Raw genomic sequence first — 18,596 nt, 5'->3', positions numbered from 1 at the left:
AATGTGCCATCCTGGTTACCCCTGGGTGGCACAGAGACACATGGAGGTCTTGCAAAGCCTGACTGATTGTTGCCGAACTGTAGACCCGGGAGAAGGTATCTGCAGCAGGGTTTTCTTTCCCGGGCCGGTAAACAATGTCGTATCTGTAGCAAGCTAGGTCTATCCGCCATCTCATAATTTTTTCATTCTTAATTTTCCCGTTATTTTTCCCATCAAACATGAAAGCCACGGATCGTTGGTCCGTAACGAGCGTGAAGTGGTTTCCCAGTAAATAATGTCTCCATTTCCGCAGCGCTTCAACGATGGCGTACGCTTCCTTCTCTATCGCTGAGTGTCTCTGCTCGCTTCTAGAGAGAGTTCTCGAGAAGAACGCGACCGGCCGCCCAGACTGATTAAGTGTAGCAGCTATGGCGTGATTTGAAGCGTCGGTCTCCACCACGAAGGGCACCGAGCTGTCGATCGATAAAACCACGGACTTACTGATATCATCCTTGAGATTGTGGAAAGCTCTTACAACAGCGGCATCTGGTGGAAAGTTTTTGCAATGCACTAAGGGATGTATTTTCTCGGAGTATTGCGAAATCCATCTCGCATAGTAAGCGAACATCCCGATCACCCGGCGCATTGTTTGCAAGTCCTGAGGTGGTGGAAGCTCACGGAGCGGGCGCAATCGTTCAGGATCAGGCTTAATTGTGCCGTCGGCTATCGTGTAGCCGAGAAGGTCAATTGACCTTGCCGAGAATACGCATTTCTCGTAGTTGAGAGTCAGATTATATTTTCTAGCAATGCTCAAGAATCTGTCCAGATTCCTATCATGTTCCCTCTGATCCCTACCGCACACTGTGACATTATCCACGTAAACAAAAGTGTCTTTGAGGTTTTCATCTGAGATGATGTCGTCCATAACCCGTTGGAAGCAAGCTACTCCATTCGTGACACCGAATGGTATCCTTCTGAACTGGTAGAGGCGCCGCCCTGCCTGGAATGCAGTGTAAGGTTTGTCTTCCTCTCGGATGGGAATTTGATGATAGGCGCTTCGCAAGTCGATGGTACTGAATACCTTATAATTGGCCACGCGTTCGACCATCTCATCTATGCGCGGCAGGGGTAGGCGTCGAGTTGGGTGAAGCGATTGACCGTTTGGGAATAATCGACAACCATTCGTTTCTTATGGTTCTGACTGCTGGTTACTAACACCTGTGCGCGCCATGGCGAATCGCTCGGTTCTATAATTCCCTCCTCCAGTAATCGCTTGGTTTCCGAAGTGATGAAATTCATGTCAGCAGTGGTATATCGCCGCGATTTGATCGCTATCGGTTTGCAGACCGGCGACAAGTTAGCGAACAGCTGGGGGGACGTCACCTCCGCGGTGGTCAACGCATTTAAAATTAGACGAGGTTTGCTTCCTCCAAAGGGTATTTCGACGCTCGTGTGCTGCTTGAGGACATTATGACCCAGAATTACGTCTGCGCACAAATCACGAAGCACCAGTACCTTTACATCCCGATGCGTGTACCCTTTTACGTCCAATTCAACATTGCAGTACCCTCGTACGCGGGATTGTAGTGAGGTGGCGGCCATGCATACCGTATTGTCAGTCGGGTGGATTACCCATTTCCTGCCCTTCACTAGCGAGCTGTTGACGAAACTTTCAGAGCTACCGGTATCAATCAGTGCCTCAGCCATATGCCCGTTAATTCGTACGTTGATGATAGCCTTGGATAGATTCCCCGGGAGGCTGCAGTCAATTTATTTTGCGAGTAGAGAGCCGCAGAAGTGGGTTTATTTCTCCTTAGAGTAGATTTACATACCCTGGCATAATGCCCTTTCTTGTCGCAATTCATGCATGTGGCATCTCTGGCGGGACATCTTTGACGAGGATGCCTTTTGTACCCACAAAAGAAGCATTTACCAACCGGAGCAGTTGCTGAGGAGTTTGACGAGGTCTGGGTATCCGGCTCCTCGGGTGTTTCTCCATCCCCTATGTCTGGCTGTGTCTGTGCCAGTGGGGTTCCTTGGGTTCCCATCGTAGCAGCGTTCATGAGCAGCATCGGTGTCCCAAATGACTCAGATTGCTGCTGAGCCGTATCCATCGCTCGAGCCTGATCGACTACCTTGTCAAGAGTGGGTTGCGCTTTCTCTAGTAAGCGTTGCCGTATGTGGGCTGATCTGAGTCCTTGGATGAATGCCTCCCGGGTCGCTTCCTTTCGGTGTTCCTCGGCGCTTACCGCCCGGAAGCTGCCGTCTTTTCCCAGCTGATTCAGAGCTTGCAGGAACTGATCGATTGTCTCCCCGGCTGCTTGCTTGCGTGTGTTGAGAAGATGTCGTATGTATACCTCGTTCTTGGGCTTCACGTAGAGCGCTTGCAGCACCTCGATCGCTGCTTCGTAAGTGTCGCACCCCGAGAAGAGCCTGTACACGCTGGGTGAGACATGATTCACGAGAGCGGCAAATTTGTCAGCTCCCTCCGCGATGATGGTCAGATAGTGTGAGAAGGAACAGAACCAATGTGACCATTTCATTTCTGCGTCAGTCGCGTTCGGGTCTGCGTCGAACCTCTCTGGTTTGTAGATCTTGTCCATCTTTGGTTGAGAGAGCCGAGAAAATCAAATGGAATAAATTGAAATGAGAGCGAGAGATGAACCTTCAGAGTTTAGGCTTTATTCCATTTGATTGGAGCCGCTTCTGTGGGCACACCGGGGAATACAGGTTCAGCTAGGAGTACATAAGCAGTAACGTATACATGTGCAGTTAATCATTGCAGACAATCCGCGTAAGCACGGAGTTCGATATAATTTCCATTCTCACCAGTCAATGAGCACCTTCAGTTAACGAGCATCAAGTGAACAGCCGATGTCAATAGCAATGCCCCGGGGACAATCACTCGTGCCGCAGAGACCTCCCCTTATACGCGAGACGCACAACATGTGATCCCGCGTCATGTCCCTCAATTCACGACAATTCACCACAGCGTCCAAAATGGCTGCCAAAATAGGCAAAATCATAGAAAATTGTACATAACAGCCTGAAACTATGAATAATATACAGTAAATTAATATTTGGATGCATTGTAATATATGTTCCTGATTATTAGAAACGAATATGCCTCTGTGGTGATTTATGGTTTGTTGTCATCCATAAAATCCAAGACGGAGTTCAAAATGGTTTTAAAAATGGTAAAATCATAGTAAATATCAAATGTCAGCTTCAAATAATCATTAATGTCATAATAATAGAGGGACAGAACCATGGAATATTCGTCTTGTAATTCTTTTCAAGGATGTTTATTATTGTTGTCATACTTGGAATTGAAGATGGCAGACAATATGAAAGCCAGAAAACACCCCCCCCCCCCCCCACACACACACACGCACACACTTACACACACACACACACACACACACACACACACACACACACACACACACACACACACACACACACACACACACACACACACACACACACACACACACACACACACACACACACACACACACACACACACACACATACACATACACATACACATACACATACACACACCCAAACAACCCCTATACACACCCCGATGCACTTTGAATATTTACATACAGTCAAGTATTATGTGTAATAATCTCTTTTTATGTGTATTGTTTTTTCTCTTTCCAGGTTAGATTTGTTTGCTTATCATGACCGTAGCTCGTCAAGACCAAGATCACAAGTCAAGATGTCAGACAAGCAAGAAATAGGTTGATGTAATTGTCAAAAGAAAGTTGTTGAAATGTAAAGAAAATGCAAACGGGAACAATGTGTCATTCACATGTCTGGAATAAAGCGTGGATCGTTCACATACTTTTCAGACTTGACGAATCCAAATGATAGATTGGCACTTCTCAAAAATATATCGGATCGTTGCTTAGCTGAACCACCAGGTTCTTCATATCGAATGACAGATATCTGTCAGGGCATTCCTGATGAGATCCAGGAGAACGAGGGCTATCACCGAGGATGTTACCAAATATTTACCCTGAACCTACATAGGTTAACAGCTAGTAAAACATCTAAAGATCCTGAAGCTCCTGGACCATCTACCAGCCAAGAAGGAAGGGTAAAGTGCAAGAAAGCATCTGAAAAGATCATTTTTGAACCTGATTGTATTTTCTGCAATACTGAAGGCCGAATCCATGTGAAAAAGGCAGGCATCGACACAATGGAAGGCACCTCTTCATTTGAACGTGATAGATTGCAGAAAGTGCTGCGAATAGCAGAAGAGAATAATCATGAGTGGCTCTTAAGGCGAATCCAAGGATTTGATTTGTTTGCAGAAGAAGCCCAAAACCACCCAAAATGCAGAAGGCAGTATACAGCCTTTCCAGCACATTGGAGGAGCGGAAAACCGGAGGCTGTTGCTCAACAAGCAGCATTGGAAGCTGCACATGAAGCATACTTCAATCATGTGGCAAAGTACTTCGACGAGACAATAATAATCATTGGATGTAAAGTAGTGCAGATATCTTCGTTGCGTCTCCTCTACATTGCAATCTGGATGAGACGCAATTCCCCAATCCGAATTATCGTGGTGATATGACAGACTTAAACGCAAACTAGAAACTCATCCTGTTCTTGGCCCTAAGCTAGCATTCACCAAAGTAGAACCAGATGACAACACCTAGCCATTTTACCTTGTCTACAGCACCGACATCACACTTGGTGAAGCAATCAGTGAAGCATATCAGTGAACTCGGAGATGATGACACATCTGATGATGAACTTGGAGATGCTGATGAATGCGACTACTCCAGCCTAGACTCCGATTCTGACAAATACTGATTCTGACACTCCTGCAGGAGTCAAACCGGATGTATGAACTGTTGTTACAGGAGATAATTTGGAAATAGTCCTCTGTGGAATGCCATAACAAAATGGCATTGTATTAATCATCACAAGTGTTTCCTTGTATAATGAAAGTTTGCTAGCATAGTTTGATAAGCGGTAGACAATCGTTATATAAAATGTACATTTAAGTAGCATTTTTGCTTTTATCTGAGATATTCTCAGCTGGAATTCCATGCCGAAGTCCTGGCAATTGTTTGAATCATCACAAGTGTTCCTTGTATAATGAAAGTTTGCTCGCATAGTTTGATAAGCGGTGGACAATCGCTATATAAAATGTCCATTTTAGTACCATTATTCTTTCATCAGATATTCCAAGGTGGAATACTCTGACTTAGTGCTCAACTTAAAAAATAGCAACTGAATTAGAATAACCAGATATTAGTTACAAATGAGAAGAAACATTTTATTCGAATGATTAATTTACAATTTTGTCACAGGTTTTGGCTGTTATATATAATTTTCTATGATTTTTGCATATTTTGGTGGCCATTTTGGACGCCATCTTGGATTTAAAAAAATGGCAACAAAATCCAATCATCGGAAATTAGTTACTAATGACCAGGAACCAAATCCCAATTATTATTTTTCCAAGTTGTCACATTTTTGAGATGTTATATACCATATTCTATGATTTTACACATTTTGGCGGCCATTTTGGACGTCATCTTCAATATTTCCAGAGTGCCGGGAATTTTTTTTTGTTAACATCTCAAATGTGTAATAGGATCACAAAAGGAATGTGTATTAGGACCATAAAAAGTTGGTTTGGTAGAGTCCTGGGGGGGGGGGGGTGCACAGATACCCTCCATAGATACTTGACTATAAACTGTCACCCTGGTTTTTCGAAGGCAGTGTGATTCCTTCATGTCTGTGCCGTTACTTGGATGGACAGTAAACTGGGCACCCATCTGCTAGAATTATATTGTGGATGTTTTTGTGGATGTTAAAGATCCCACGGTGTCACTTGTGAAGAGTAGGAAAGCTATCACTAGCATCTTGAACAAATTACAAATTCCTGCTCTAACCCACAGTTGGCACTGTATCAGCAGCACAGCCATGCCCCCAACTATGATGCAACCAAGCAACCACATCCTGCATAAAGATTGAAATGAATTTGCCTCATCATGTCGAGTATATAATCTAATATAAAACGCTCATTATAACAACTCACTCACTGACTCACTCACTGACTCACTGACTGACTGATATTATTGTTCGGTCCCTTCTGGGTGACATAGAAAGCTGAAATTTTGTGTGCCAATGGACATCGAAGCTGATACACCATGAAAAATCACAGAACTTTTGGAAAGCATCTATAAATAAAAATATTTTTTAAAAATGAAATAAATAAATTGAAAAAAATTGAACGAAATAGATGCAGGTGAGCGACCCGAGACAATGGAGAAGCATGGTGATTTCATGTGCTGATGGACATCGAAGCCGATACACCGGGATGGATCACAGAACCGTTGGAAAGCATCCATAAATGAATATAAATAAATGAAAAAAAATGAAAATAACAGATGCAGGTGAGTGATCCAAGATTGGGGGGGAAGGGGAGGGGCACGGTTCATCATTGCTTATAATGTGTAAGCATATTGCGTGAGTATGCAAATAAAACTAATAAGTAAAGTGTTCCAAAACTCGACACGAGCAGTTAGTGGGATGCACAAAGAGCTCCAAGACTGTTACTGCACATCAGTATTATGACTTTGGAGGTTTTGAGGCAAAGCACTTCTGAGACAGTCACCAATAGCGACTAGTTTCGAAGGCACTTTCACCAATAATCCACATTTTTCTGAGACAAATTTCACCAAGAATCAACAATTTTCCTTTCATCTCCCCTCCCTGTCAAGGCTGAAATGCCCTAACACAGTGTTCTTGGCCCAGTTCTATTGCTGACCTTCATCAATTATCTCTCTGACTCTGAAAGATCCTCTTTATGTCTTTGATGATGGCATCACCCTCTGCAGTGACATCCCTCATCCTTCAGAGAGGCAGGAGGCAGCCTCTTCCATCTCTTCAGACGTTGACAAAATCACAAGATGGTCAAACACTTGAATATGTCTTTCAATCCTAACAAATCTCACACTTTCACTATCTCTCTTCGAAAGGACCGTCTCGCAATCATCCCTTCCCCCATCTACTTTCTTACCAATCCTCTTGAGGAAGTTCAGCCATGATCTTTATTGGGTAAATGACATTTCAAAGTTGGCCTCCAAAGCCAGCTGCAGGCTGAGCATCCTTTGTCGTACAAAGCCCATCCTTGGCACACCTGAATGTCTATCCTCCTCCAAGGCCTTCATCCACAGCTTGATGAAGTACTGCTCTCCCTTCTGGGCTGGCTCCCCTGCCTCACTCTTGCTCAGCTTGATGCCGTGAAAATCAAGGCCTTCAAGATTATTGGAATCTCCCACAATGAAGTTGGTCTATGGGCCGATCACTTCGCCATCGCACACAGGTGGATTGTCTCTTTGGCTTTTACCGCCTCCTTTATGGTCTTGACCCTCTGCTCTTTACGTGCTCTGTCCCCCATGACACTTTGTTCATGACATTTAGAACAATTGGGGTCTTAGGAGGTATAGGGGGGGCGGGGTGCACCCCACATATGTTTTTGCTTTCTTCTCCAAAACTACACACACAAATTTGATCATGACATGAAAAAGATTGTACCATCAGGGGGTCTGTGGGAGATTGCCCCCCAAAATAGCTATTTCCTTTCTTATACTTGACCTTATTTGATTACTATTACATACGCTCAAAAACTCCAAACGCAATTCCAATGAAACCTGAACACAATCTTCATACCAAAGCTTGTTCATGCCATTAAAAAAATTGGGGACTGAGGATGTCTATGGAGGGAGTTCATGGTGGGGGGGGATTGCCCCCCCCCCCAAAAGATGTATTTGCTTTCTCTGAGGAACTACACTTACAATTCTGATGGAACTTGACCACAACCTTCATCACCTATGATGTACCAAAGTTTGTTTACGCTATTAAAAAGAATTCAAAGGTATTTACTTTCTGCTCTGTTAAATATTTTGTGGGTCATTCACGCCTACCAGTGGTTCCCTGTTTTTCTTATCCAGCTGATATCAGGTGAGCGCCCAGGGGTATTGCCCCTATTTTTATTAAGTAGTAAACTGCAACAAACTGTAACAAGCTGTGAGCCAGTGCTGATGTTGATTATGTATGTTGTTTTAAATACTGTAGCTCTATATGATAACAAACATGTTGAAAAACTATTTACATTCCGAGTTTATCCGAAATGTCTCCCACAAAGTAATTCAAATAGTATTCACAAAACAGCTCATTAATATTCATGACCCTGGAAGTAACATAAGTAGTGACAGTACCAGGAAAAATTAACACCGCCATTGTTCTTACTGAGTTTTCCTCAATACTGTAGTTGATCAAGCTTTGTCTTATACTCCAAATCGACTTATCTATGAATGAAGGAAAGAGAAATGGGAAAATTATCCGATACTACTTGTACTCCACATCGACTTGTAGACCCGAAAAAATATAGTACTAAATTTTAACTTCGACAAAAAAACCATTATCAAAAAAAAAATTCAAGACCAACTACATCTCAAAAACTAGAAGGGCACTCGGTAGAGCTCAGACTTCCACCAGGCTAATTAGTTTACGTTTTGTATCCCACTAATAGGCCAGATCTCGATAACCAACTCATCCACCAAGTCTCGTCCGAATCCGTCTGTAACTTTTTGAAATACTGTATCGTGCCATATCGTTTTAGTCCAATCACTCAATGGTGAAGAATCACTTCAAAAAAATTTCGGAACCAGATCTGTATCTTCACCAAAATTGAATCATTTCTTCCTTGTCACGTACCCAACCTGCCCACCAAGTTCCGGCCGAATCCGTCCACAACTTTTTGAGATATTTTGTTCACAAACAAACAAAAAGACGTCATGCAGAGCATGATACTTGCAATATCCATATAACAAATTTGACCTCAACAATAATTAGTGGTTGAATTCAATGAATTCAATGAGTGACAATTGGTGAAACGGAACGGCACTCCGTAGAGCGCATACCTGCACCAGACTGGACAGTTTAAATTTTGTACCCCAATGATAGGTCGGATCTGAATCCAGAGCTAAAACAAAATTGAATCGACTTGTTCTTGTCACCAAACCAACTCTTCCACCTTGTTTTGTCACAAGTAGTCCACAACTTTTAGAGATATCATGCTATTAATAGTTTTTATCCCTATCTCTCAATGGTGAAGAATCACTTGAAAAATTCTCAAATCCGGATCCGGATTCAGGTCTTCACAAAAATATAATCAATTCTTCCTCATGGCACTCCCAACCTGTCCACCAAGTTTCATGTGAATCCATCCATAACCTTTTGAGATATTGTGCTACATATCGTTTTTTGGCCTGATCTCTCAACGTTGCAGAATCACTTAAAATATTCTCAGATCCGAATCTGGATTCGGATGTTCACCAAAATTAAGTGTTGCTGTCCTTTTCCGGTCACCTACACACACAAAAAAATTCAGAACGATTGCTTGAAAACTGTGGCCAAAAATTGTGACACATCGACAGACAGACAGACGAACACTGCAGAACATACGTGGCAAAAAAATATTTTCGCCAAGTAACAAACAAGAAAAAAACGTCATGCAGAGCGCAATACTTGCAAAATCCAACCCCCTCTCCAAAGGTTGCCATGGATACATCAAATTGCCCATTTCATTAAGATTAAAATTGACATTCTTAATCAAAGCTCAGGTCAATCGGATGAAAATTGATGATTTTTCAGTTGAAAGTTGATGATCTTAGACGTCTGAATTTGAGTTTACCTTTGACCTTATGATCCCAAAAATAGTTGGTTTCCCAATTCAGTAATGTACTATGCAATTGCTGTTTAATTTTCAAGTCAATCGGATGAAAATTGACAAATTTTCAGATAAAAATTGATGATTTTAGAAGTTTGACCTTGAGTTGACCTTTAACCTTTTGACCTCAAAAGTAGTTGGTTTCCAAATCTAGTGATGCAATTTGCAAATCTTGTTCAAATTTCAAGTCAATCAGATGAAAAATGACGATTTTGGAAATGTGACCTGAAGATGACCTTTTGACCTCAAAATCAATGGCCTTCTCAGTTGAGACTACTTCCACAATTTGGTAAAGTTCCATGACGATCGCTTTATAATTGTGACCTGTCGGCGATAAACAGACAGACAAACAGAATAACAAAATCGACTGACCAGTATACTTGAAAAATCTTCGATTTTGCAGGTAACAAATGGATAGAAAGGAGTGAAAATATAACCTCCTTCATCTTCGGTGGTGGAGGTAACAAAGTACGAAATGCAAAACATTCATATGTAAATGATGCTTCAACTTCTTTCACACAAAATAAAAATTACCATAACATTAAAGATGCGGCTCAAACCATAACTTAACAGTAATCGATGTGCCAAAAGCAGGCTTGAAAGTAGAATTCAAAGATGTACATCGAACCATAAAACATAAATTTGTGATCTATATGCTGACTTTGGAAGTATTCTCGAAAAGATAGACACTTTCTCCAAATTTAAATCAATCCTACACCATACCTTAACAAAATCACATTCGTTGTGGTTTCTGTTATTACTGCAAATTATCTGTTGGAGTTAAATGCTGAAAAAAAAAAAAACAAGATGAGGAAGAAGAGGTTAAGAGTTCCAACATTTGTCATGTTTGTCAAGGTGGGATGAAAGAAGAACCAAAAGTTAGAGACCATTATCATCTTTCAGGTTATCTACTGGTAAACAACTCATCAAAGTTCTAATCTTAATTTTAAACTTCCGTCTTTCATTCCAGTCTTTCGAAACATCAATGCAAACTATGATACTCACTTATTCATAAGAGAATTAAGCAAAACATCTTGATTACATATCAGCTATTCCTAACAGAGACCAGAAATACATCTCATTTACAAAATCAATCCCATCTCATAAAACTAATATTCCATTTATTGATGCATACAAATTTATGTCAACCCCTTTTATCCACATTAGCATCAAGTCTCGCATCATTTCCAAATCTCTAAACCATTTATTCAGATCGCAAGTCTATTCAACGATATATGCTGAAGCAAACAATAAATATCTACTAAGATTATGATGCTTTGAAAGATGGTTCTTGTTTACTGTATTTTGATGCTGACAAGTTATGTTAGATGGGCAATGTCTGACAGACTAGAGACAATATGGATATTTCTGACTCGTTCAGAAGAGGTCGACAAAGTTGAGAACGAGTTGTCAAATACGTTTTTCTAAAGGAATGAGGTTTGCTGAATTCATTTCCAGAATATGACCAGCATATTTTTGTTGTTGTCGTTTTTGAGTTAAAATTAAATATTCAAAATAACTGCAGCGTAAAACTGTAAACCCTTATATTTTGTGGTACTGATGAAATAATGCTGTTGATTTGTGCGTGCGTGTGCATGTGCGTGTATGCACACTCCACAAGTATTGGATAATGTTAAAAAAAAAGTTGAATTCCGCTTTAAATTCCCATTCTATACCCACCCTTCGAGTAATCCAATAATTGTAGTCTAGTTACAGCCAGTAGTCTAATAATAAGCGTTTGCATTGAATTGGAAACGTCATGATGCAACGTAATCGTGCCCGTGCACTAGATGCAGCAAATGGGCATGCAGTACAGCCATTTACTCGTGATGAGCACATGCTAGTGAGTTTCTCACTTTTCGATTATTTTTTTTAGTCCATCAAGAGTGCAAAAATCCTGAAATAAACATTGTATGGACTCAGCACTACTGACAATATCCCGCAAACGTGGCTGCAAGAGTGGCATCTGCAGTCAGTTCCTTCTTCATCAAGGTTGCGCAACAGTAAAACACTCAAGGATTTATGAACCGTTGTTGGATTTTTGCAGGTAATCCTATCATGTAGTTACAAAATAATTTTCAAAATAGTACTGTAGAGGTCAGTCAATAATAATAATAATAATAATAATAATAATAACAATAATAATAATAGATTATTTGCCTTTGTCTGAAAGTGAGAGGGAATTCATCACATAACCTGTTAACGTTACGTGTGACAAAACTGTGGTCCAAGCTCTCAGCAATAAGTAAAGCAAACATTGCGATTTAATTCAAAAATCCAAATACAGTTTTAATTAAACCCCTGGAAGGAGCTTCTCTTGAAGGATCACCAAGTAACAATCCTGAGAATTATTCAAAATCTGAATATTCGGATGAGAAGGAGGAATTCGGAGTGTGTAATAGCCTCAGTAGTCCAAATAACTATCTTGCTGCAAACGTCTCACAAGAGCGGCTGAGTAGTTATGATGCAGTTATGATGACTACCGTTGCACAACTACCGTTGCAGTTATGATGACTAAATTCCCACCACACTTCAACAAGTGCACATCTTCAGAGCCCACCGATTGGTGGATCTTTAATTTGTATGCTGAATGCAAATGAAATGAAATGAGAATGGTGAGATGGATGTGCAATGTGACACTGAGGGATAGGAAACCAAATGTGGAATTAAGAGATAGGTTAGATATAGACAGCATTAGTGAGGTTATGCGTAGGGGTAGGTTGAGATGCTTCGGACATGTGGAGAGGATGGGGGTGGGCAGTTGTGTGAAAAGCTGTATAAATATGAATGTGAATGGAAGGAAAGCTAGAGGCTGTCCGAGGTAAACGTGGGATGTGTTGCTGAGATAGGCCTTGGAGATAAAGGCCTAACAAGAGGACGAGCAAGGATTGTGTTGCCTGCAAAGCAGAAATTAGGTGAACCACGGCTTGCACATGCAAGCATGGACATGGCTGTAAAACGATGATGAATGCAGTAGCACATACTCGTACTGGAAAGCATAATTTATTTGTAGTTCACCATATTTACTCTTATGTAGGCCAAACTTGCATTCATTTGAGAGGTAAAGCACAAGCGATAAAAGAAGCATACTGGCACGTCTCCGTACGCAGCAAAGCAACTGATGAGTGGCTTTTTTTCCTCCTTCCCCTCCTCCTCCTCCTCCTCCTCCTCCTCCTCCTCCTCCTCCTCCTCCTCTCCTCTTTTACTCTATTTTCCCATTTATATACACTCAAATGAATAACATTCACGAAAGCTCCCTCGGTACAAAGGACTCACAACCAGCCGGTGTTTCTCTATCCAGAGGTAACCAGAAATTTCCCGAACTCTCCCGATCTTTCCACACAGATTAATTGTTTTTTTTAATTGCTCGATATGGCGTTTGACATCCACAACAGCGATTTCATTATTAACCTCCGCCATCTTCGAAGATGGATGGAAGTTACTGTTTTCACCCCTTTCTGTTTGTTTGTTTGTTTGTTTGTTTGTGAACAGTATTACGGAAAAACTCCTCGACGGATTTCGCCGAAACTTGGTGGGGGGGGGGGGGTTAGGTATGTCCAAGGATCATGCCATTAAATTTTGGACTTGGTCCCCCCCCCCCCCAAAAAAAAAGTTTGAGAAATTTTTTTTTTTTTGCATTTCTACATGTTTTAAGTGATTTCCAACCCCCCCACCCCCCCCCCCCCAAAAAAAAATTGAGAAAATTTTTTTTTTTGCATTTCTACATGTTTTAAGTGATTTCCAACCCCCCAAAAAAAATTGTTACCCCCCAAAAAAAATTTAGAGAAAAAAATTTTTTGGGGGGCATTTCTACATATTTAAGTGATTTCCAACCCCCCAAAAAAATTGTTACCCCCCCCAAAAAAATTGTGCGAGAAAATTTTTTTTTTTGCATTTCAACATATTTTAAGTGATTTCCAACCCCCCAAAAAAAAATTGTGAAAAAAATGTTGTTTTTTTTGCATTTTTACATGTTTTAAGTGATTTACAACCCCCCCCCCCAAAAAAATTGTTACGCCCCCCCTAAAAAAAGAAATTTTTTTTTGCATTTCTACATGTTTTAAGTGATTTCCAAACCCCCCTCCCCAAAAAAAAATTGTTAGAGAAAAAAAATTTTGCAACTTTTTTTTCAACAAAATTTCGATCTTTTTTTGTGCATTTTTACACGTTTTAAGTGATTTCCAACCCCCCCCCCCCAAAAAAAAAATGTTGGAGAAAAGAACTATCACTCTGTCAGCACTGTTGACATCATATTTAATGAATAAGATATAAGGTTCACTTGAGTGACCCAGCAGTATTGGCGGCGGAGGTTTTGCACTCTCCCGAGTGCTCCCCCTCTAGTTTTATGATGTATTTAGAAATGGCTGCCTCAGCGGGCTTTTATTTATTTATTTTTTTGCCTCTGACACCAAATATTGGTGGAGGTTGTGTTTTCACCCCTGTCTGTCTGTTTGTTTGTCTTGTTTGTGAACAGGATATCTCAAAAACTTGGTGGACAGATTCGGACAAAATTTGGTTGCCGTGTTGAGTATGTGACAATGATGAAATAATTAGATTTTGTTTGAGATACGGATCCGGCTACGAGGATTTTTTCAGTCATTCTTCGCCATTGAGAGATGGGGCCAAATATTATATGAAGCATGATATCTCAAAAAGTTGTTGATGGATTTGGATGAAACTTGGTGGACGTATTAGGTGTGTGACAAGGATGAATTGATTCAATTTTGGTGAAGATCCAGAAGCGAGAAAATTTTAATCTCAAAGGTGAAGAATCACCTTTGAGAGATAGGACCAAAAATGATATACTATAAAGCACAATATCTCAATAGGTTGTGGACGAGTTTTGACAAGACTTGGTGGATGAGTTGGTTAGGTGATGAGAACAAGCCGATTTAATTTTGGTTCAGGTCCGGATTCAGATCCGACCAATCAGCGGGATACAAAATGTAAACTGTTAAGCCTGGTGGAGGTATGCACTCTTCCGAGTGCGTTTCTAGTTCAACCTGGTCTCTTTGCCTGGATTCGTAAAAGCAATGCATCTCTGTAGACAGCATGGAGGAGTGGAGTTGGGTGTTTGTCTTCCAGAAATTTCTGAGCGAGATAGTGATAGCTTTGCCCATGTATTGCAGATCCTTCTGCAGCGAGTTTGATCAACTGCCCTTTGCGGTCTTTGCATTTTTTAAATCCAACTCTCCAGCTGGATACTTGGCTTTGGACAAATACAACAAATTCCTGATTTCTTTCCCTTATTTCTGACTTTTTATCCATTGTTATTTTCTTAATCCAATACAAACGTTTGAATATGATTTTATTCATATCTTGTTAGGATATTGAGGATTCATGCATTTGACCAAAACTCTATAGTGAATGACCAACTTCTGCTCGACATCTGCTATTACTTCCTCTTAAATGGCTCCAATTATTTATATCTTCATGTGGGTTTGGATGTGGAGCATTTTTGGTTCAAGATTTTCACGAACTGGCTGGTCAGGCCTGATGTTAATCTCAAATTGATTTCACTAGGTATTTGTAAATTTGTTCAGGATGCTGGCGATTAACTTTCCTCCTCTTCACAAAAGATACAAGGAATCTTTAACATCTACCAAGAACCAGTGCTGGTGGATGGGCCATCGAGCTTAATGATCTTCCAAGGGATAGCGCACTCATTGACATCTCGCCCTACCTTCAAAACACCAGGATGACAATTTTTATCTGGGCCGAGATTCAAACTATTGCGAGACAACTCGGAGGAAAATACAGATACCTCTCGGCTATGCTATAAACCCATAAACCCATCCCATATAGAGGACTCTTCCAATACAGCATACCAGAAAACATGTTAATGTTTGATTTATGTTCCTGCCATGCTAATGAGTACGCTGCGTAAAATCGAAAACTAGTCTTGTTCATGAAGGTGGAGAGGTATAACTGAATAGAATCGACAGAACTTTGATAGAAGTATGCTAATCTCTAATCGCAAGGAGAAGCTGAGGTTTTTGGCATTGAACCCTTCATCAGAGCAAAAGGAGTTGGGGTGGCTTCTCCTCGCTTCTCACGGCAGTTACAGTAGCCTGTAAACGTTCTGTTAATTACATCCATCAACGGATACACCGAGTTCCGTTCTTCCATGGAGAAATTCCAAACTTGTTCGGGAGTTGATGCTCATCATATAAACCAAACGACACATATCGACCAGGCTTGATGGCTCGTCGAGTGAAATCTGGGAAGTTCACGAAAGTTTGTTTTTTTTCTACTTAACTAATCAACAGTGGAAGTTTTAGTCCGTTTTTGACTTTTCCCCATCTATAACCGAGAACTCTTCGCTTCTCACCTTATTCTTATTTTACAGATTTTGTCTGCTTCTGGCAGTGGTCAAATCACAACAGAAATCCTCCCAGCGCCGGAGTTTTACTACGCGGAAGATTACCATCAACAGTACCTGCACAAGAATCCCAAGGGCTACTGTGGCATGAAAGGCACCGGTGGAGCTTATTCCCTGAAATCAATGTGAGTACAATGAGTACAGGTGCTGTTTGTGCACATAAAGGCCATGGTTCGATTTTCATTTTTATTTTTGATTGCTTGTGCAAATGCACCAAGGGTTTTGCTAACTGCATTGGGTGTCCAGACTTTCATGAATGACCAAAATCATTCTTTTTTAATTGCATCTGGTGATCTTGTTTAAGTTCGTTTTCTGTTTAACTTTCCTCCGAAATACTTTTCCTCCATATAGCTCTGATTAAGCAAAGTTCAATTTCGAGAATTTGAAGTTCAAAGTGAAGTTTCATTTTCAAACTGCTTAATACCTGAATTTCTATAATGATACATTTATCAAGGGGCTGGTTAATTATGTTGCCATGATTTGCTATTTTGATGATTTATACTGATATTAAATACCCACTATGCTTCCATGAGTGTGTGCAAATTCCACTCTTTGTAACTATACGGCACTTTTGAAATGACATATTCTGCCCCAGTATGCTCGGAGCGCATGCGCAGAAACGTCAGGAGACGCCAGCGTTCAGCGCATCATGAAGGATATTGTCTGGTAGAAATGGATTGTTCCTTAAAATGGCCCGCAACGTTTCTGAAAGAAGCTGGAAATACTTAGAAAAGTACTTCAGCAAAGAGGCTGTGCCTCTGCACAATTAAAGACTTGGAGGACTTCCTCAGCTCGCCGAACCGCAGGTGATCATACTTCAAAATCTCAATGATGTGGGCCCGTGAAAGCCCAAAAGGTCCGTAGATGGTGCGTTCTACCCAAACCTTCGTGCTTCATAACATTGAGGGAAAGGTCATATATGGGGCTTATCGTTGCATAGGTTAAGTTTAAAATGATATTTACCTTTTCTTCTTTTTTAATACGTGGTCTCGGCTCGTGGAAGAGCTGGGACACAGAACAGACCCCAGGACACAACATAACAAAGGGAACATCAAGAGAAAGGGGAAACACCAATAGCAGGGCACAGGGAGAAGGTAGATGGAGATGGACACATTTTTGCTTCACCTTGACAAGGAGAGCAGATGAAAGGGGTCCGTTGAGAGCCACACGGTGGCTACAAGAGGGGAGGAAGTCAATAATCCAAGAGTGGAGTTTCCCTTGATTCCATAAGCAAGCAGACCGTTTAGAGAGCATGGCAGAATGCCAGACTGTATCAAAAGCTCGAGATGTGTCCAGAGAGACAGCCCTGATCTCGTCTGGTATTGAGGGTCACCATCCATTGTTGGGAGAGTAGGAGCAGCGTGTCCAAGGTGGAGTGACCAGGTCTGAATCTGAATTGATGATCTGAGATGAGGCTGTTGGAGAAATGGAATGATTTTATATCAACTGTGATGATGGATTCCATGACCTTACTCGTGATTGGAAGTAAGCTAATTGATCTGTCGTTTTGAGGATCCATTTTTACACTTTTTTTATACGCCCGATATATATATATATTTTTTTTTTATTTATTTATTTATATATATATATATATATATATATATATATATATATATATATATATATATATATATATATATATATATATATATATATATATATTGGGGCGTATTATGTGATACCGGTCGACCGTCCATCCGTCCGTTCCTGTCTGCACTCTAACTCCCAAAGTTTTAAACTTTCACGTTTCATATTTGGTACATAGGTACAGACTGTGGAGACGGTGTGTAGCGACATACGTTCGTCATTTAAAGTGGTTGCCATGGCAACCAGGATGCTGTTTTCCATGCAGTAGCAAAATTCTGTATATACCTTCTTGTTCTTCATAAATTGACGTGTTTGAATATATAATTAAGTGTGTGCGTGCGTGCACGTGTGTGTATGTGTCACAGATACTTTTTCGGGCGTATATTGTGCTCACTTGCGCTCTTGTGATATAATGCTGTGATGTTGCCTGATTTCCAAGCAGATGGAAAATGACTGATGGTAAATGAGAGGGTCAAAATGGTCGAGAGGAAGTGCAAGAGCAGCAGCGCCAAGTTTTATGACACGTGAGCTGATGCCGCCCGGTCCAGTTGCAGTCAGAGTCGAGTGTTGCCAGAAAATTTTCCTCCTTCTCAGGTGCAAAAGACACAATATCCTGGAGCAGTTGAGCACGAATGGGAAGGTTGGTGAGAGAGAGGGTTTATGGACACAAGATTTTGAAGCAAACACATAATTGACGCATTCAGCCTTCTCACGAGCGTAGTCGGCTGTGGTACCATTTGAAATGAGGGAAGGGATGGAAGGGGAAGCATACACCAGAGACAGACTTGAGAAGGCACCACCAGGATTTAGACGAGGGAGACAAGTTTGAGAGTTCATTCTTGAGGTTGGATAGATGTTATTTTCTCTCTTCTGAGAGTA

General features: G+C 41.0%; 1 protein-coding gene across 5 annotated transcripts in view; it reads left to right on the top strand.

Moving 5' to 3' along the window:
• MSRA (methionine sulfoxide reductase A) overlaps nt 1–18,596 on the top strand; it is a 389,740-nt gene that overhangs the window by 365,021 nt on the left and 6,123 nt on the right. For 4 of the 5 annotated variants that reach the window (XM_085896784.1, XM_085896764.1, XM_085896754.1 and 1 more), the window contains one exon: nt 16,098–16,255. In XM_085896784.1, the coding sequence (XP_085752910.1) occupies nt 16,098–16,255 (158 nt within the window). Of the gene's footprint in view, nt 1–3,651; nt 6,366–16,097; nt 16,256–18,596 lie in introns of those variants that run through there. The other variant, XM_085896791.1, reaches the window with a different exon arrangement.

Source organism: Eptatretus burgeri, chromosome 1, assembly GCF_056783735.1.
Source record: "Eptatretus burgeri isolate ZD-2024b chromosome 1, Ebu_testis_v1, whole genome shotgun sequence".
NCBI classification, from domain to species: domain Eukaryota; kingdom Metazoa; phylum Chordata; class Myxini; order Myxiniformes; family Myxinidae; genus Eptatretus; species Eptatretus burgeri.
This window is presented reverse-complemented; position numbering and strand designations above follow the sequence as displayed.